This window comes from Podarcis raffonei, chromosome 6, assembly GCF_027172205.1.
Source record: "Podarcis raffonei isolate rPodRaf1 chromosome 6, rPodRaf1.pri, whole genome shotgun sequence".
NCBI classification, from domain to species: Eukaryota; Metazoa; Chordata; class Lepidosauria; order Squamata; family Lacertidae; genus Podarcis; species Podarcis raffonei.
In genome coordinates, this window is record NC_070607.1 from 39,367,598 (window position 1) to 39,384,351 (window position 16,754).

Consider the following 16,754-nt stretch of genomic DNA (forward strand, 5'->3'; position numbering starts at 1 on the left):
ATTAAGGGGATGGCCCCCAATCTGTAGTACTAACAGAATACCTTGCTGAACCTTAGCAAACCCACTGGCTTGTTTTTTGACATAATAGCCATGTAACAATCTCCAACACAACCTTTGGCCAGTTATAACAGTCTCACCAGCCAGGTACAGATAGAGATGAATGAATCTTTAATTTTGATTTCTTTCAGTTTCTCATTTTTCCAGCCTTAAGGGACAGTTCTCCACATTTCTGCATCAGTGTGCAATTAAAAACAATAGTAAACCAGCATTTTATTGTGTATTTCTCCCAGTATACACATTTTGGTATACAATTTCCCCTAATATAAGGCATTTTTGGTGTGCTATTTTCAGTAATATAAGTATTTTCATGTGCTTTCCCAAATATATGCATTTTTGTACACATATAGTTGGAGAACTGAATAGCAAAATTCAAAGAAGCACAAATTGGGTGGATAGCTGCATTTTGATTTGTGTACTGTATTGTTTATAGAGGTGAAAATGACATATTTTTGCATTAAAATGTGAACAACACTAAATATATCCCTCATCCCTAGATACAGTGGCTATTTGCTTCCAGTTCTGTCCAGGAGCTGTTGTGGCTGCTTTAACTATTATTTCACAGATGCTGGGCAATGTGAAAGCAGGACTTCAAATGTGTTGGAGATTAGCAGAAAGTGAAAAGGTTGAGGAGCTCTCAGTAGAGCTCAAGTTTGTGGATCATTCCCTGAATTAGGGACAATGCTTTCCAAAACAATGGAAAGTAGAATTCAGATATATGATCCTTATTGTAATGGAAGCATTAAACGTGTGCCATAGCTGGGGACATAAATCAGAAAGCTAAGAGTTGTTAAGACACCAATATTGCTTTGGTATTGGTTCTAAATATTAGCCTTGCAGTGAGAAAGATGTCAATGACATGTGCATAGTTGTCATGTAGAATTGTTCACCAGGTTCTTCCCTTGGCATCAGTGCCTATAATCCCCATTCTGGAAATTATGCAGTGTCACCTCACCTCAATCTCACATTTATGGCACAGAGCCATAAAAGTATTATTATGAATGAGCCACATCATGGTAGTTAGAAAGCAAGCAATAATACTGTTATTGAAACCACCACTCCTACAAGAGGCCAGTTCCTTTTGAATTAGCAAAAGCCTGCATGCTTCTAAGATTACTTATGTCCCAGCAAATAAAAATAAAAATCCATGGCTTGCACAGCCTGGGATTTCAAATTTAAGAGGGTTTTGGGCCTAGGGCCCACCAATTTTGCTTATAGCTCTCTGGTTCTCGGACAGAAGGAACGCTGAATAATGCCTGCTGTCCTCACCCAGTTACGAAACCACATCCAGTGAAGATTCAAGTTGTGAAGAAAGCTCCTCAGAAGGGAATTCAGATAGTGAGACTGAGAGAAAGTGTGGCAATGATGAGCATAGATGGGGTGAAGATGGCAATGAAAGTGAACAAAGAGCTTCTGGAACTGCCCATTACGCAAGGAAAGAAGACCCCGAAGAGCAAGAGGGAACCACACGACCAAGCACACAGCACAAGGCAGACAGGTAATGGTTCTTGTTCTTTATTTAGAGCATTTGTACCCCATTTTTTAGCTTTAAAAGCTCCCAGAGTGGCTTACATGGAATCAATTAACAGCCCCTGCCTGCAAGCTTAAAATCTAAATAAAACACACACAGAGGGAGGGAGGGAGGGAGGGAGGGAAGAGGGAAAATCAAACTCAGGCCCCAATTCCTAAACAGTTGCTTTTGTAATAACCAGCTGGCACAGTTTAGGGGTAAGAGGTGCCTGATGCATTTTTTGAATATTTCAATAAATATTTATTAAAAAAAAAAAGAGGTGCCTGATGCAGCTGGTGTTTCAGCAAAGCTGCTGGAACGTTATGTGAGCATGTACAATTCCTGCAGACAATCAGTAGTAGTTTCTGTTCCATTCTGCTTTCAGCTGGTATAATAATGTATTTGAGAGAAACATTAATAAAATCCAAGTTGTTATGAGCTATAAGGCATTTGAATTAACACTGAAGACAAGGTATTATTATGATTATTCATTTATGAATCATTTTCTGCTTGTTTTTCAAAGTGATTTACAAACATAACAAACAAAAAAGCCCAGCTAAAAATAAATTTTAAAACCAAAACAACCACACAAAGGATAGGTTTAAAAGCAACACAAGGTGTACACCTAAGAAAGCTGCAAGAGCTTGTTGAAACAAAAATGCCATCGTTTCCAGAAAGTACAAATAATGGACCCCTGATGTACCGTATGTCAACAGGGACACAGTTGAACATGATTGGCAGGCATATGGGAGGCCCTGCTCTGAGTTACAGTGGAGTGGGTTTTGGTAGTTTGGAGACTTGAAAGTGAAACACTAATGCAAAACACAGTAACCTTTTGGGTATATAAGAAACAGGGTAGTTTCTCAAGTAACCTGTATTTATTACATTTATATCCCACCTTTCCTTCAAGAAACTCTCCATCTCCTCATTTTATTCTCACAACACCCTCGGTGGGCCTGTCGTTCTGTGGGGAAAGGCTTTGTCTTGGGGGGTGGAGGCCTTGATGAGCTGGAAATGACCAATGTTCTAAGCTAATACTGCCCACACTACATACCAGAAATAATGACCACAACATGAACCATTATTAAATCCAGTGTCTTAAGTTAACTGTGTACAGTGGTACCTCGGGTTAAGTACTTAATTCGTTCCGGAGGTCCATTCTTAACCTGAAGCACCACTTTAGCTAATGGGGCCTCCCACTGCCATTGCGCCGCCGGAGCATGATTTCTCATCCTGAAGCAAAGTTCTTAACCCGAGGTACTGTTTCTGGGTTAGCGGAGTCTGTAACCTGAAGCGTATGTAACCCGAGGTACCACTGTATTGCCTTGTGGCCAGTACCTTTTCAACACATGGTTTATAAAGAAGCCCATTAGCCTCGCACTACAAAGTATTACATTTGTGCTTTATGTCCTGCATTGAACCTTTCAATTATATAGTTGCATATATTTTTTAAAAAGGGTTATTGAATAGTAGTAAGGGGCAGAGGAGCAGTTTTGCTATAAGGTCCTCCCCTTTGCCCATCAATATTCATTTATTTTTCCTAATCTTATTCTTAAAAAAGAGAAGAAGCTGTGTTTTTTGCACATTTTTTTTTACAGTGAATCCACAAAGATGTTTTTCGTTTTCAGATTTAAACCCTCTACAGATTTTCTGAAAGGATGCCAGATCTTGAGCAAACACCTGCCAGAAATAAGAACCACAAAGGACAAATTACTGGTACTAATATTTTTCATGTTGTATTTTGAGCACCTCTCTGTTTCAGCTTAATTTAAGAACCTTCTCAGTGATTATTTTTGGTTAATGGTCGACTCAGAGAATAATAGAATTGTGAAGATGGAAGGGTCATCTGGTCCATTCCCCTGGACCTGAGGAGACTGAGCTTGAACCTGTGGGCTTCTAGATTTTAGTTCTCACTGTACTACATGGTTGGCTCCCATTCATTCGGAGTATACAGCATTGTGTATTAATACTCTTTGCTAGATTGTATCCAGTGTTACTAACTGGGTTGTATTCATCATTAGCTATTCTCAGAGTAAGTCCATTTATATTAATGGATATGACTAGCTTCAGTTCATGAATTTCAATGGGTCTACACTTAGTTGGCCGCAACACTGCATCTCTCAAAACTCAAATCAGTCCAGTAGCTACTGAAAAGATGTTGTGCTGGTCTGCTACCATAGCAGGATTTCATAACAAGGCAAGTTTAAATATGCATAGATTCATTATGTCTCAGTTATAGATTGCTTTTTGCAGCCCGCCCAAGCAGAGGAACAGCACATTAAACTATAATAGAATTAAGATTCAACAAGGTTGGGGAGCATGCAGCCATCCAGATGTTGTTGAATTCTCCCATCAGTTCTAGCAGAGCTGCTCTGGTAAGAGCTATCATCTCATCTTGGCATCTCACAGTGCTGTTCCATGGAGGAAGTTTGTACACAGAGCAGTAAGTTACTATATGGACTGGAATCTGAGAACTTCTTGGTCCCCAGAGGTGAATGAGAGGCACTAATAGTTTGGCTGTGAGTTTCAAGCACAAAAACGTTGTTAAAAAGTTTGGAATACTATTGTTGGACTAAATCAGCTGTTGGTCTTTTTTTTTTTTTTTTTTTTTTAGAGGCACGTTTTAAGCACCATCTGCCAGGAGTGGTTCCGAATCTCAAGCAGGAAATCCTCCAGCCCTGAAATTGTGGCAGCTTACCTCCAAGAGGTTGAGGCAATTCATCCACAGTTAGAGAATATAATTGTGAACTTGGCTGATGGGAATGGCAACACAGCACTTCATTACAGTGTTTCTCATTCCAACTTTCGGATTGTGAAGCTTCTTTTAGAGACAGGTAAGAATCCCTTAATTGGTTTTTCGGAGCTGAAAATTATGTCCATTTGTTCTGCTTTCAACACTCTCCCTGAAACTGCTTTTTCAATCGCAGTTCTTAGGGCCCAACTGGGTACTTGTTTTCTTTTCCCTTAATTGCGGTAATCTTCTCTCTGGCTTTCCTGCATTATGCTTTGATCTTGTCCACACTCTGTAGCAAAGGGGGAGCTGGCATTGTGTCCTGATTTACTGCTCTCTGCTTATTTTCCTTTGGTGTATAAAGATATTTATATACCATTATTCCTTTTAAAATATCATAGTGATTGACAACGATCATATATAAAACCGTATAAAAATGTAAAATCAGAATTTGGTGATTACAGAAGGATAGCTTCTTAATGGCCGGCATAAGCTTGGAAGCATTCTTGAAGGAGTCCTCTGTTTGAAGGCCTGTTCAACCCAAATAGAGTTGAAAGATAAAGAGCGTTAGAGGAAGGGATAACAGGGGCCTTGAAATTGCCCGTCAACAGTTAGCCCCTAGATAGCACACTGAGCAGGCACACAGGTCACACTATGCTGAGATGCACTGTATTTCCATTTACGTAAAGGTAAAGGGACCCCTGTCCAGTCGTGGCTGACTCTGGGATTGCAGCGCTCATCGCGCTTTATTGGCCGAGGGAGCCGGCGTACAGCTTCCGGGTCATGTGGCCAGCATGACTAAGCCACTTCTGGCGAACCAGAGCAGCACACGTAAACGCCGTTTACCTTCCCGGCAGAGCGGTACCTATTTATCTACTTGCACTTTGACATGCTTTCAAACTGCTAGGTTGGCAGGAGCAGGGACCGAGCAACGGGAACTCACCCCGTCGCAGGGATTCGAACTGCCAACCTTCTGATTGGCAAGTCCTACGCTCTGTGGTTTAACCCACAGTGCCACCCTCGTCCCTCCATTTACGCAGTAGGATCTAAATTATGTATGCGGTAGGTATATTTACTATATAAAGGGTGAATCAGCCCTCAAATATAGATATGGCTGACTTCTGTTTATTTATTTAGGATACTTATAGATGCAACCTTCCTCAAAAAGAACTCGGGGTGATGTACATTAAAAAAAATATCTAGGCAAAATGCATCCAAACATAGCTAAAAACGTGTACAAACTAAAAACAACAACACCTACTATAGCAAGTAATTCAAACACAGATGCATGCATTGCTGCTAAGGAAGTAATCTTCTATTCATTAGATTGCAAAAGAGTTACAAAAGTGTTTTCAGTTGACACCTGAAACCCAAAAATTGTGGTAGAAAATTACAGACCTCTAAGGCGCGAGAGCATACCAGAGTTAGGCCTCCAACACAGGCTCTTCTACACATCCCCTCACCCAAAATTCGGGGGGAAACTGTGAAATATTCTATGCTGTAACATTCACAGTAGGCATGACTGTACTTCATAATCGAGGATTGCTACTTATAAACTGAAATGGGAAGCTAGAGTTCAGCAATAAAAACTGCATTCTAAACGGTTGGCCTGTCAGGTCAGATGTGAAAGAGTAAAATGTCCTACAAGATTTTTATCCAGTAAACATGCATGTATTTTCTAGCAAGAAGAAAGAAGCTCTTTGATTTCCTGGTTGGCATGACAACCTGTAAAATGTTAGAAGAATGGCATATTATCATATGTGTCTATAAATCAATTGTTGCACTAAGACTTCCAAGCCACCCCAGAATATTGAAACAAGGTTGTTTTGTTCTCTTGGTAGATGCCCCCGGGCAATTATATTCAAAGCTACACACTGAGTTTTAAATACTAATTCATTTCAAGTCTATGAAAGAAGGAAAATAATAGCATGCCCTGGAGTTCTAGCAATGATGCAAACCTTAAGAAAAACCTTGGTACTGTCTGCTCTGCCTGGGCGCAACTCTCCAAACAGAGGTCTTTGCCAACCCTGCTGCTTCAGATCTTTTGTTTGGAGAAGACACTGAACCTGGGACTTTATACATGCAAAGTATGTGCTCTACCATTGAACTTCTTTCTTCAGTTTCTTTCCCATCCTTTAGTCACCTATTTCCTTTTGCACACCTACATCTTCCTTTGAAGTTAAGACAGCCAAGCTCTGATGCCAAGGTGTATGAGGCAAACTCTCCCAATAAGCCAGACACAATAGCCTTATTCATGCTGGGCATCACCATGGAACCAGGGGGCGGGGTTTAGCCCTGCCCTGGGGAATTCTTCCAGAAGCAACCATGCATTGCCCTACATGTGTGTAGGGCCTCTGCATGACCAGAGGACACCTGCTTGTTCTGGTGTCCTGATAATGCAGAGGCCCCACACAGGAGCAAGAGCTGGAACACTGTGGTTTCTCTTCAGACAAGCGTGGGTGACGCACATGGCTATTTAAGGAAGAGGAAGCAACATCAATGGCAGCATGAAGGGCACAACTCCAAGTGATCATGCTAATGCCCTCCACGTGAGCAATCTGTGGATAGGGCTAATCAATGTGTATTTCCCTATTTCTCCCAAGTAAGGTACCCAACTCCTGTTCCCCTATGCCTTTCTAGCAAATTCAACACATAGTGTACATATTTAGTACAAGGCATATTGAATAAAATATTGTTCTCCATAACCAAGGTATTTCACACCTATCCCCTTATAAACTGTCTTGGGTCATATGCAGGCCACCAAATTTCTCTAGGGATGAGAGAAAAGTGTTGTTAGGACCAATTTGCACCTTCCGAGACTGGCGTAGGGATCTTTTCTGATGCAGTATCAGTAAAGTATTGGTGAAATTGCTTCATGAGGGGGCCCAATGACCTCCCCCCCGGCCAGTGTTGTCAGTGAATGTAGAATGGGCCTTGTTCTGGTGTGACAATGAGCTGCATTGAGCCCCTGATTTTGCCATTTATCCCATTTGAGCTTTTGAGTCTTTTCCCTTAAACTGTCCAAACAAGTCAAAAGCTGAAGTGAGTGGAATGATCATTATTCCAGCATAACAAATTGTGCAAATGGGGTCATGCTTACAGAAGGCATGCATGGTCCTGACTATATTCTGAGAAGCTCTAGAAAATGCAAGGAGTGTGTTCCCTTCTGTCGCCATAACTTCTCCAAGTTTTGTTTCCAGAGTCTTTGCTCTAACAGGAAGCTTGCTTAGCTCTGGAAAATACATCCCTCTGAATTTAAAATTCAGTGTGTTAAAGCCTAAGGAACATGAATCAAAGTCTTGGTCTTCACAGTTATCTGTACAATCTGTTGCTGATTGTCTTTTTAAAAAACAGATTTGTGATAAATATTTATGTGTTTAAGGCTGCAATCCTGCACGCATTTACATGGGAATAAATACCAGTGAAAACAATGGGGCATACTTCTAAGTAGACACATATAGGATTGCACTGTAAGGCACTGTCTATGGCAACCTTTTGCCAGCCCGGTGTCCTCCAAATGTTTTGGAGGACAGCTCTCATCAGCCCTAGCAAGCTAATTTCCATTCATTGTGGAGCTAACTGTAATCTGGAGGATTACACATTGGTGAAGGCTGATCTCTGAGATACAAATAAATTAAATAAGAATATTGCTTCACGTGCCTTGCACTTCTTTGACTCCTGGTAGATATAGATAGATGAAAAATGTTGCCTCTTGTTTAGGTGTCTGTGATGTGGACCATCAAAACAAAGCTGGGTATACAGCAGTAATGATCACACCACTTGCATCAGCAGAAACTGATGAAGAAATGGACGTGGTCACGAAGCTCTTGAAAGAAGGCAATGTTAATATACGGGCAAGTCAGGTATGCTGAAATGTGTCACTACATTTTGTTTTGAGTTATAGACACCAAAAGGCTTTTTTATATTAAAAAAGTGTTCATGGGTATCTGGACTCATAAAACGTTACTTTAATGCTATCGTGCTGAAATGTCAGTCTTCGCTTACATGGTCAAGATGCCACAATATTTGTAATAGTACATAAGAACATAAGAAGTGGCTGATGCAGTCCAGCAGCCTCATCTCACAGTGGTTGAACATTTGTCTGTGGGAAACCAGCAAGCAGGATTTGAGCACAACAGCACGTTCCCCTCCCGTGGTTTCCAGCATCTGATCAGAAGCATTGCTGCCTCCAATTGTGAAGGCGAACATACCGTATTTTTCGCCCTATAGGGCGCACCGGCCCATAGGCACACCTAGTTTTCAGGGGGAGAAATCAAGGGAAAATATATGATTCCCCCCCCCCCCGCAGCTCTGGGAGCAGCGGACAGGCTGCACGCAGCCTGTGCGCTACTCCAAGACCTTCTCCCTGCTTTTGCGGGAGGTGGCGGAATTCCCCCACCTCCCGCAAAAGCCCACAGGAGCCGCGCGCGACTCCTGCGGGTTTTTCGACCAGGAGGGAGTAGGGACTGAAACGGCCAGTCAGTCCCTTGTACCTCCTCGGGGAAAAGCCCCCAAGAGCAGCGCGCTCTTTAAAGGGTGTGCGGCTCCTGCGGGCTTTTCTACGAGGTGGGGGAATTCCTCCACCTCATAGAAAAGCCCGCAGAAGCCGTGCATGCTTTAAAGAGCGTGCGGCTCCTGCAGGCTTTTCGACCCAGCTTGTGGGGCTGGCGGTGGGGGAAAGCGCTGCTTTCCCCCACTGCCAGCCTCAAAGCCGGGTCGGGGAGCAGCGCAAAGGCATCGCGCGCCTTCCCGCTGCCCTCCGAGCTTGTGGGGCTGGCGGTGGGGGGAAGCGCTGCTTTCCCCCACCGCCAGCCTCAAAGCCGGGTTGGGGAGCAGTGCAAAGGCGTCATGCGCCTTCCCGCTGCCCCCCAGGTGTGGGGCTGGCGGTGGGGGGAAGCCCTGCTTTCCCCCACCACCAGCCTCAAAGAGCAGACTCTCCTGGCTTCAGCAAAAGCAACGCGAAGCCTCCGGAGAGCAGGCTTCGGAGGCTTCGCATTGCTATCGCTGAAGCCAAGGAGCCTGCATTCGCCCTATAAGACGCACACACATTTCCCCTTCATTTTTGGAGGGGAAAAAGTGTGTCCTATAGGGTGAAAAATACGGTAGTCATCATGGCTAGCATGCATATATTTGATTTACACACAGTCCGTCATCATAAGATCTCAGTAGCCATTGGTATCCCTGTTCTCCATGAATTCATCTAATCCTCTTTTCCAGACCTCTGCTTACCCTCAAAATCTGCTTCAGAGGGTTGGTGCTGTAAACAGGGTCTCCTGTATCAGACTTGGCTAAATTATTTTGCTCATATCTACAGACCAACTAAATTTCATCAGCTTATCTTACATTGCTATCTTAGAGTGGCTACATATATTTATCAGCAGGGAGATTATGAGCTTTTTTTCTAATCTTTTTCCTTCCCATAATTCAACAAAATGGCAGCCACAACTCTGACACTTCTTCAAAGATTGGGCAACACAAAAAATAGTTTTGAGAGAATGAAGAGATGGGAGTACAACATTCACTAAAGAATCGGAGTGCACCATGTTTTCATGTCTTCCTTATATCCTTCGCCATCTTGGACCATTTCCCCCCTTAAAGAACGGGCTACAAATGTTGGTGATTTTCTTCACTGAGAGAATAAGAAATAGTATACAAAAACTAATTTTCTCTCTCTCTTGCTTCTGATTTTTTCTAGGGAGGCCAGACTGCCTTAATTCTGGGGGTGAGCCATGATAGAGAAGATATGGTGAAAGCCTTGTTGTCATGTGGCGCTGATGTAAACCTTCAGGATGATGCTGGTTTGTCACCCCTGATGGTTGCTTCTCAGTATGGTAACATCGAAATTGTGAAGCTTCTCTTGACCCATCCAAGTTGTGATGCTGCATTGATTGACAAGGTGAGAGAAATGAATGCTTGCCAAATTATAAGGACCTGCAATTTCAAACCATGTTAAAACTAAGCTTGCTGTTAAATACTATCTCAAACGGGTTTTAACATAAAATTTGGGAACCAATAATGAGGTTTTTTTCTGAAATTGCTAGCAATCTTATAGAAATTCAGGTTTCTTCTGACAGAGCTGCTCTTGACTTGACTTTCGGATCTGTACAAAGGTCCTTGTTAAACAGTGTAGTTCCTAAGCTAACTTCTGCTCACTGTCACACAGCATTATGAGGTTTTTTTAGCTGTAGCGTGCATGCACAGGCCAACTGTATGTGTTTCTATAAGAATACGGATTCCATGGTGCAGTACAACAGTGAGCAAAAAGTGCTTGAGAACAATGTATGTAGTGACTGTTGACTACAAAACTCATGATACAACAAGACTGATGTACAGGGACGCATGCTGCGGTCTGGGAAAACAAATTTTGAGGTGAAATCTACTGCTCCTTAAAAGGCAAATGAGATTCCTGTCTCATTTTCCTTATAAGTTGAGCAAAGGTTAACAGGCTGCTGCCTCACACACAGGCAGAGGTTTACTGAGGGAGGATCTAGTTTTGAATGATACCATTTATTATGATTGGCCGAGCTGTGCACTTGTCTACAGGTCAACCAATTAAGTTGCTATTGGGACTGGATCTCTTGGGATTTATAAGCTTGTGCCCACCTTTTCTCCTACCCTTGCCAATGGCATTCCAGTTTTTGCCACTCACTCTTAAAACCTAGCCTCATGAGCTGTTGCTAGCTGCTGCTTCCTTGCAGGGCTGTGAAAGAAAATGCCTCTGTCAATGATTGGCCTATTTTTAGCCAAGATACGTGTACAGTGGTACCTCGGGTTAAGAACTTAATTCGTTCTGGAGGTCCGTTCTTAACCTGAAACTGTTCTTAACCTGAGGTACCACCTTAGCTAAATTTCTGTTCTCATCCTGAAGCAAAGTTCTTAACCCGAGGTACTATTTCTGGGTTAGCGGAGTCTGTAACCTGAAGCGTCTGTAACCTCAGGTTAAGAACAGTTTCAGGTTAAGAACGGACCTCCAGAACGAATTAAGTTCTTAACCCGAGGTACCACTGTATTCTGTTTGCCACAACTCTTGAGCACAGAGCTGAGCATACAGCAAATTGTATCCAAACTGGATAGAGCAATTTTAGATCAATCTTAAGGCAAGTAGCAATATGGCATAAACATATTATTTTCAACCTAAGGGGTGTGAGATGGGCTTAAAATGGCTCTAGGGGTTATTTGGATTCTTCAAGACTCAAGCGGGGAGTTTCAAATTATTCTCCTTTTACCCACTATTCAATAAATACTGAACATTGAGGTCTCAGTTTTGAGAAGAGTCAATTTGCATTAGTTTTCAGCTTGCCCTATGGATGATTTACACAGGCCAGCGTGCGGTTATACAGCAAGTTGGTTTGGTTGACCTCCCTGACCCATTTGGTTTGCATGCCCTTTCAACAAAAGAAGTGGCCTGTTTAAGATTTATTTTGTGTGTACTGGTCTCCCTTCTACTTCCGCAACATGGCCACAGTTCTCCTGTTGTTACTACTACTTAACAGCCACTTCTTTAAATTAGTGTAGGCTTAAAAAAGAACACTTTGGTCATTTGAGGAAGTTTTTAATAAATACTAACAGCAACAGATAGGCTCTCTATTCCTGTATTTCTACAGGGCTTTCAGAACATCAATTGTCTCTGAAATTTTATGGCTTAGCAAGAATTTGAATCAAAGTCTAGGTCAATGTGAATCAGTCTGGCTTTCACTTCCTTCTGTATTATAGGGGGTGGCTGCCCTGCCATGTTAATAAAATCCAACTGGGAATTTAGGCTTTTTAATGTTTAGATCGGGGTGGAGATGTTGACTGCAGTGTCCAACGACCTGAGCAAGCATGCCCAGTTGGCCATAGGTTCTTCACCCGACCAATAGATTCTTAGGGAAGTGTCAGTCAAAACCTACCAAGCTGATCTCTAGGTAATTTATCCTGAGTTGATCTAATGTGGCATGAATTCAAATCATATGAAAAGTACCCCAGGTAGACTAAATCTGCAGCAGTTTATCTCTTTCCATTGTTTAGTTTACATCACAGGAAGAAAGGTTTACTTATGCTGGCAGAAACTAGAGAAAATGCTATAATTACCGTATTTTTCGCTCTATAAGACGCACCAGACCACAAGACGCACCTAGTTTTTGGAGGAGGAAAACAAGAAAAAAAATATTCTGAATCTCAGAAGCCAGAACAGCAAGGGGGATCGCTGCACAGTGAAAGCAGCAATGCCTCTTGCTGTTCTGCCTTGTGGTATAGCTGCGTAGCCTGCATTCGCTCCATAAGACGCACACACATTTCCCCTTACTTTTTAGGAGGGGAAAAGTGAGTCTTATAGAGCAAAAAATACGGTAATTGGATCCAGATGTGTCCCATCAAGCTTTGCCTCACAGTGAAACGGCCTGGTATTTAAGCAGAATTTCCAAGCCAAACAACTCTTGAGGCAGGGCTGTGACTTACAATAAGCTTTTAACTGCATGTACACAGATGCAACTGGAGACCATCAACATCGTGTTGATTCCACATGAAATTTAGTGCTAATTTGTTATTATAAAGGACCTGCTCTGTTAATGAGCAATTCACTCTGCTGTACTGTTAGAAGACCTGGGGGTTTTCGTATTTGGTTTTTGTTTTCTTCAAACTGAGACTTGTCTTGTGTTCTGTCTGCCAAAAAGTGGGGTCAATAAAGCGAAAAGTGATTGTTTGCAATACTTCAAATACCTAATCCGGAAGACTGCCGATTCGTAATTGCTACAAAAATCTCACCCAATGGGCTGGGAGTCTTTATGTCAAAGTCTGCCATTGTTGGCATCCGTCTGTCTCAGGAGACAATGGAGTGCACCTCTAGAGGTGAAGTCAAACCACTGGAGAATCACAGCGCCTGCTGTGGCTGCAGAGAGCGATAAATCTTAATTGCTGCTTTCCACATTGTTTTTGCTGCATTAGCAGCACCAAAGTGACCTCTCTGGGCGCAAGCCTGGTCAGTGTGTAGGCTGCAGCTTAGAAAAAATAATGCCCTTGCTCCTTCGGAGAAGGTGCTCTGTTGTTATAAATGTGGGTGGTGGTTTCTTTCTTTATTTAACAGCATGTACAGCTTTAGATTTAGCGTATTTTTCTGTGTATAAGAGACCCCCATGTTTTTGGGGACTAAAGAAAATGAGGGGGGATGGCCCAAAGTAGTTGAGCTTTTTTAAGGGGGAATTGCACATGCGCTATCACCCCAGCAGAGCCGTTGGCAAAGTGGGCACCGACTCCCCCCATGTCACTGCAGGTGGTAAGCTCCCTAGAGTGCGGGCACCAAGCAGCTGGCTGGCAGCTTCCCCTCCACGCCGTTGCGGGAAACACACGCTTCCCACTGATGCATGGGGAGGGAGTTGCGCGCCCACCAACCAGATGGCTTGCAGCTTTCCCCCCCCCCCATGCCACTATCCATGTATAAGACGACTCCAGTTTTTTGACATGATTTTTGAGTCAAAAAACTTTGTCTAATACACGGAAAAACATGTTAAGTCTAAACGTAGAGTGCTGGCATAATAATAATCTCCTTTTTTTCCTCTCCTTCATGTAGGCTGGTAATTCTGCTTTGTCCATAGCTTTGAAATCTGCCCACATGGAAATTGCAGAGTTCCTTCGGAGCCACATACAGCACAGTCGGCCTCTGAATACATAAAGTGATGGAATGGGAAACCGATAACAAAAGACTCATTATTTTACCCTGCTCTGTAACCAATTTATATGCCCATGATCATAGCTGATAACTGCTGATTTCTCTACTTACGGAAAGGCGGAACTATGTCAGCTATTTGCATACATTTCTAATGAATGAGTCACTCCCTTAAACCTGCTTTTATAGCCTTAACCTCTGACCAGTGGCACAAATAATGGTTAGATTATTTCATTGCCTTTTCTTAATAGTAATTACTTCCACAAGTCAAGTTGTCTTGTCTCTTCTTCAGCTTTGAGCTTATCTTTTTTTGTTTCTCAAAGCTTGAATAACTACAGGGAAGCAACTAGGTTGGCCCTGGGCATAGTTCTACATTTTCGAAGACCAAGGGCATAAAGGATAATGTGCTTTCAGGTATGACATCACCACCACACCAAAGCTGCCCAGATTCAGTGAAGGTACAAGTAATATGGAGCAATTCTGAGACACTTTAAATATCTTGATAGCCTGATGCTGTGTCAGCTTGTACAAACTTCAAATATATTCTCTGTACCTTGTGAATAAGGTAACACTAGGAAGTCTTCCTTCCTGCCCAGTAAATCTTCCTCTGATTCACTTATTTTTGTTCTAAGCCTGTTGTTGCTGCACAGCCCATTGACTGATCTGTAAGAAAGCCTTTCCCCCTGCTGCATCAGAGCATCACAACAGGGACAAATCAAGAATTCAGTAACACTGATGGTTGCTGTTGGGCTACGGCTATGGTTTGGGCCTGATCCCAGTACAAGGGCACAAATTAGTACCAATTCTTAGTACCTCAGCAGTCATTACAAGAGACATTAGTTTGGATGTGTTTGTCAAAAGGGCTTGGATCCAACCGCAGAACTTGAGAGTTGAGACTCGAGAGATCCCCATTGCATGAGCAGAACTTCATCTACAGAACTTTGGATCCAACCGTGCTGTTGCCATCACACCATGCTTTTCCAGGAGTGTTTCATTTTACGCAATATGTGACTTTGCATCACTGCTCTATCTGTTTCTCCCTGTCGCCCACCACTGTGGATAGCAGATGTTCTGAGACAAAAAAGAAGAATAGACAGCATGACAGCATCACATATAAGGTAAAACTAGACATTACTGAGAAGAAAGGAAACTAAGACACAGAGTTAAAGTATAGTTGATAGTCATTGGTTTGGCATTGGTACTACATCTTTGGGTTGGGCTGTAAAAACAGATATTGCTTTTCAAATGAAAGTCCAGCATATATCTCTTAAAGCACATGATGTTTCCAGTTTGTCTACAAGCACAGCAGTAAAGCAATACTTTTTTGGAGTAACTTTAGATAATGAGTGTTTGTAACCAGCTATCTTAACGCATGTCTCAGTTAACTTGTAAGTTGTACTGTGCTATTTATTACTATTGATTTCTATAAGTACCAGCAGTCAACATTTACTCAGCATACAGCTACAAATATAGATTGGCTAGATTATGTACAATATATATCTTGGTTGTGTTTGGTTTCTATGGCTCTGATGCAAGAAGTCATAGCTAATTATTTACAGAAATAGTTGAATGTATTGGATCCAAACACACACACATTACTTCCTGTATATTCACAAAGCACAACCATCTTGTTTTTTTATCCCTTTGGAATTATCATATATATGGCTTTCTTACGTTTTTTTAATTGAATTTGAATTAACCAGCCAAGAGAAAGCTTTGAAGTATATTTCTCGCTGGAAGTTTGGGCACAATTAAGATACAGTGTGCTTTTTCATTTTTTTTACCAAGCTAAGTATGTAGAACAAAATGACTTGATCATAAACTTCCTCATGAGAATTATTGTTGTTTAAGATATTTTCATAATTAGGTTCTGTAGAGCTATTTCTGATTATGGCTTCATATGGAAGGTGCCTTTTGGGCAAACATCTGTTCTCATCTGTTTCATCAGGCTAAAATGCTGGAAATCCCAAACTTGGTAGATTGAAATCTGTTGTACTAATTTATCTGCCATATTGTTTCATTTATTGAGTAACCTTCCACCCACAGGGTAGGCAGAGTTCTTCTGTGGGCTCTGGCAGCCTTCCAGAACTCACTACAATGCACACATACAAAGATCTCGCTCAAATTCCCATTGCTCAACCACAATGAATAACAAAAATACCTTCCATAATCCAGAAACGGTGCAACCAGTTCCTCATTTCCAATGGAGCCTCCTCTTTTGAACAGCAGCTTTGTCAAAGTGATAATTTAAAGTTCATCCTCATTAACTTGCTGTAATATGCATCTGCTTATCTTCTCTGCCTCAAATTTATCCTGCAAATGTTATGCTGAAAACTAGTTAAACTGGGGTGTGTGCATGTCAGATCACTCTTGCTTAACTATTTGGGCTGTCTCTGCTATGAGCAATGTTTTGCAATGTCCCATCATTTTAAGCAAATAAATGGAACTGTAAAATAGCAGTCTTCTTTGCTGCATGATGAACTATGTTTGAAAATCAGGTGTGTTACATTAACAGTGTGGGTTGAAGCATAGGGTTCTTTTCTGCAAAGAAGAAAGTCACAAAGCTTTCAGTGCATGCACACATTTCTTTAGGGCAAAGCTAAAGAAAATTTCATGATGTGGTCATAGCAAGTGCAGGAAGCCCTAGGGCTTCTCTGAGGATAAAAAGGCAGCACTGAGGAGCTTCCCTCAGCACTATTTCCCTGATCAAATTGGCTGTTTTGAATGTTTAAACAAAATGCAGTGGTCCTGATCATTGATCTCTTGCGTCATGAGTAATTTGGCCCTATAACAAAGCCATTTATGGTACTCAGTGG

General features: G+C 42.0%; 1 protein-coding gene across 6 annotated transcripts in view; it reads left to right on the forward strand.

Moving 5' to 3' along the window:
* KANK4 (KN motif and ankyrin repeat domains 4) overlaps positions 1 to 16,394 on the forward strand; it is a 62,871-nt gene extending 46,477 nt beyond the window's left edge. For 5 of the 6 annotated variants that reach the window (XM_053392210.1, XM_053392213.1, XM_053392209.1 and 2 more), the window contains 6 exons: positions 1,331 to 1,555; positions 3,196 to 3,283; positions 4,182 to 4,401; positions 8,019 to 8,161; positions 9,994 to 10,194; positions 13,843 to 16,394. In XM_053392210.1, coding sequence (XP_053248185.1) covers positions 1,331 to 1,555; positions 3,196 to 3,283; positions 4,182 to 4,401; positions 8,019 to 8,161; positions 9,994 to 10,194; positions 13,843 to 13,944 — 979 coding nt within the window. In that variant the 3' untranslated portion in view covers positions 13,945 to 16,394. Of the gene's footprint in view, positions 1 to 1,330; positions 1,556 to 3,195; positions 3,284 to 4,181; positions 4,402 to 6,139; positions 6,384 to 8,018; positions 8,162 to 9,993; positions 10,195 to 13,842 lie in introns of those variants that run through there. The other variant, XM_053392214.1, reaches the window with a different exon arrangement.
* Positions 16,395 to 16,754: the final 360 nt, after the last annotated feature.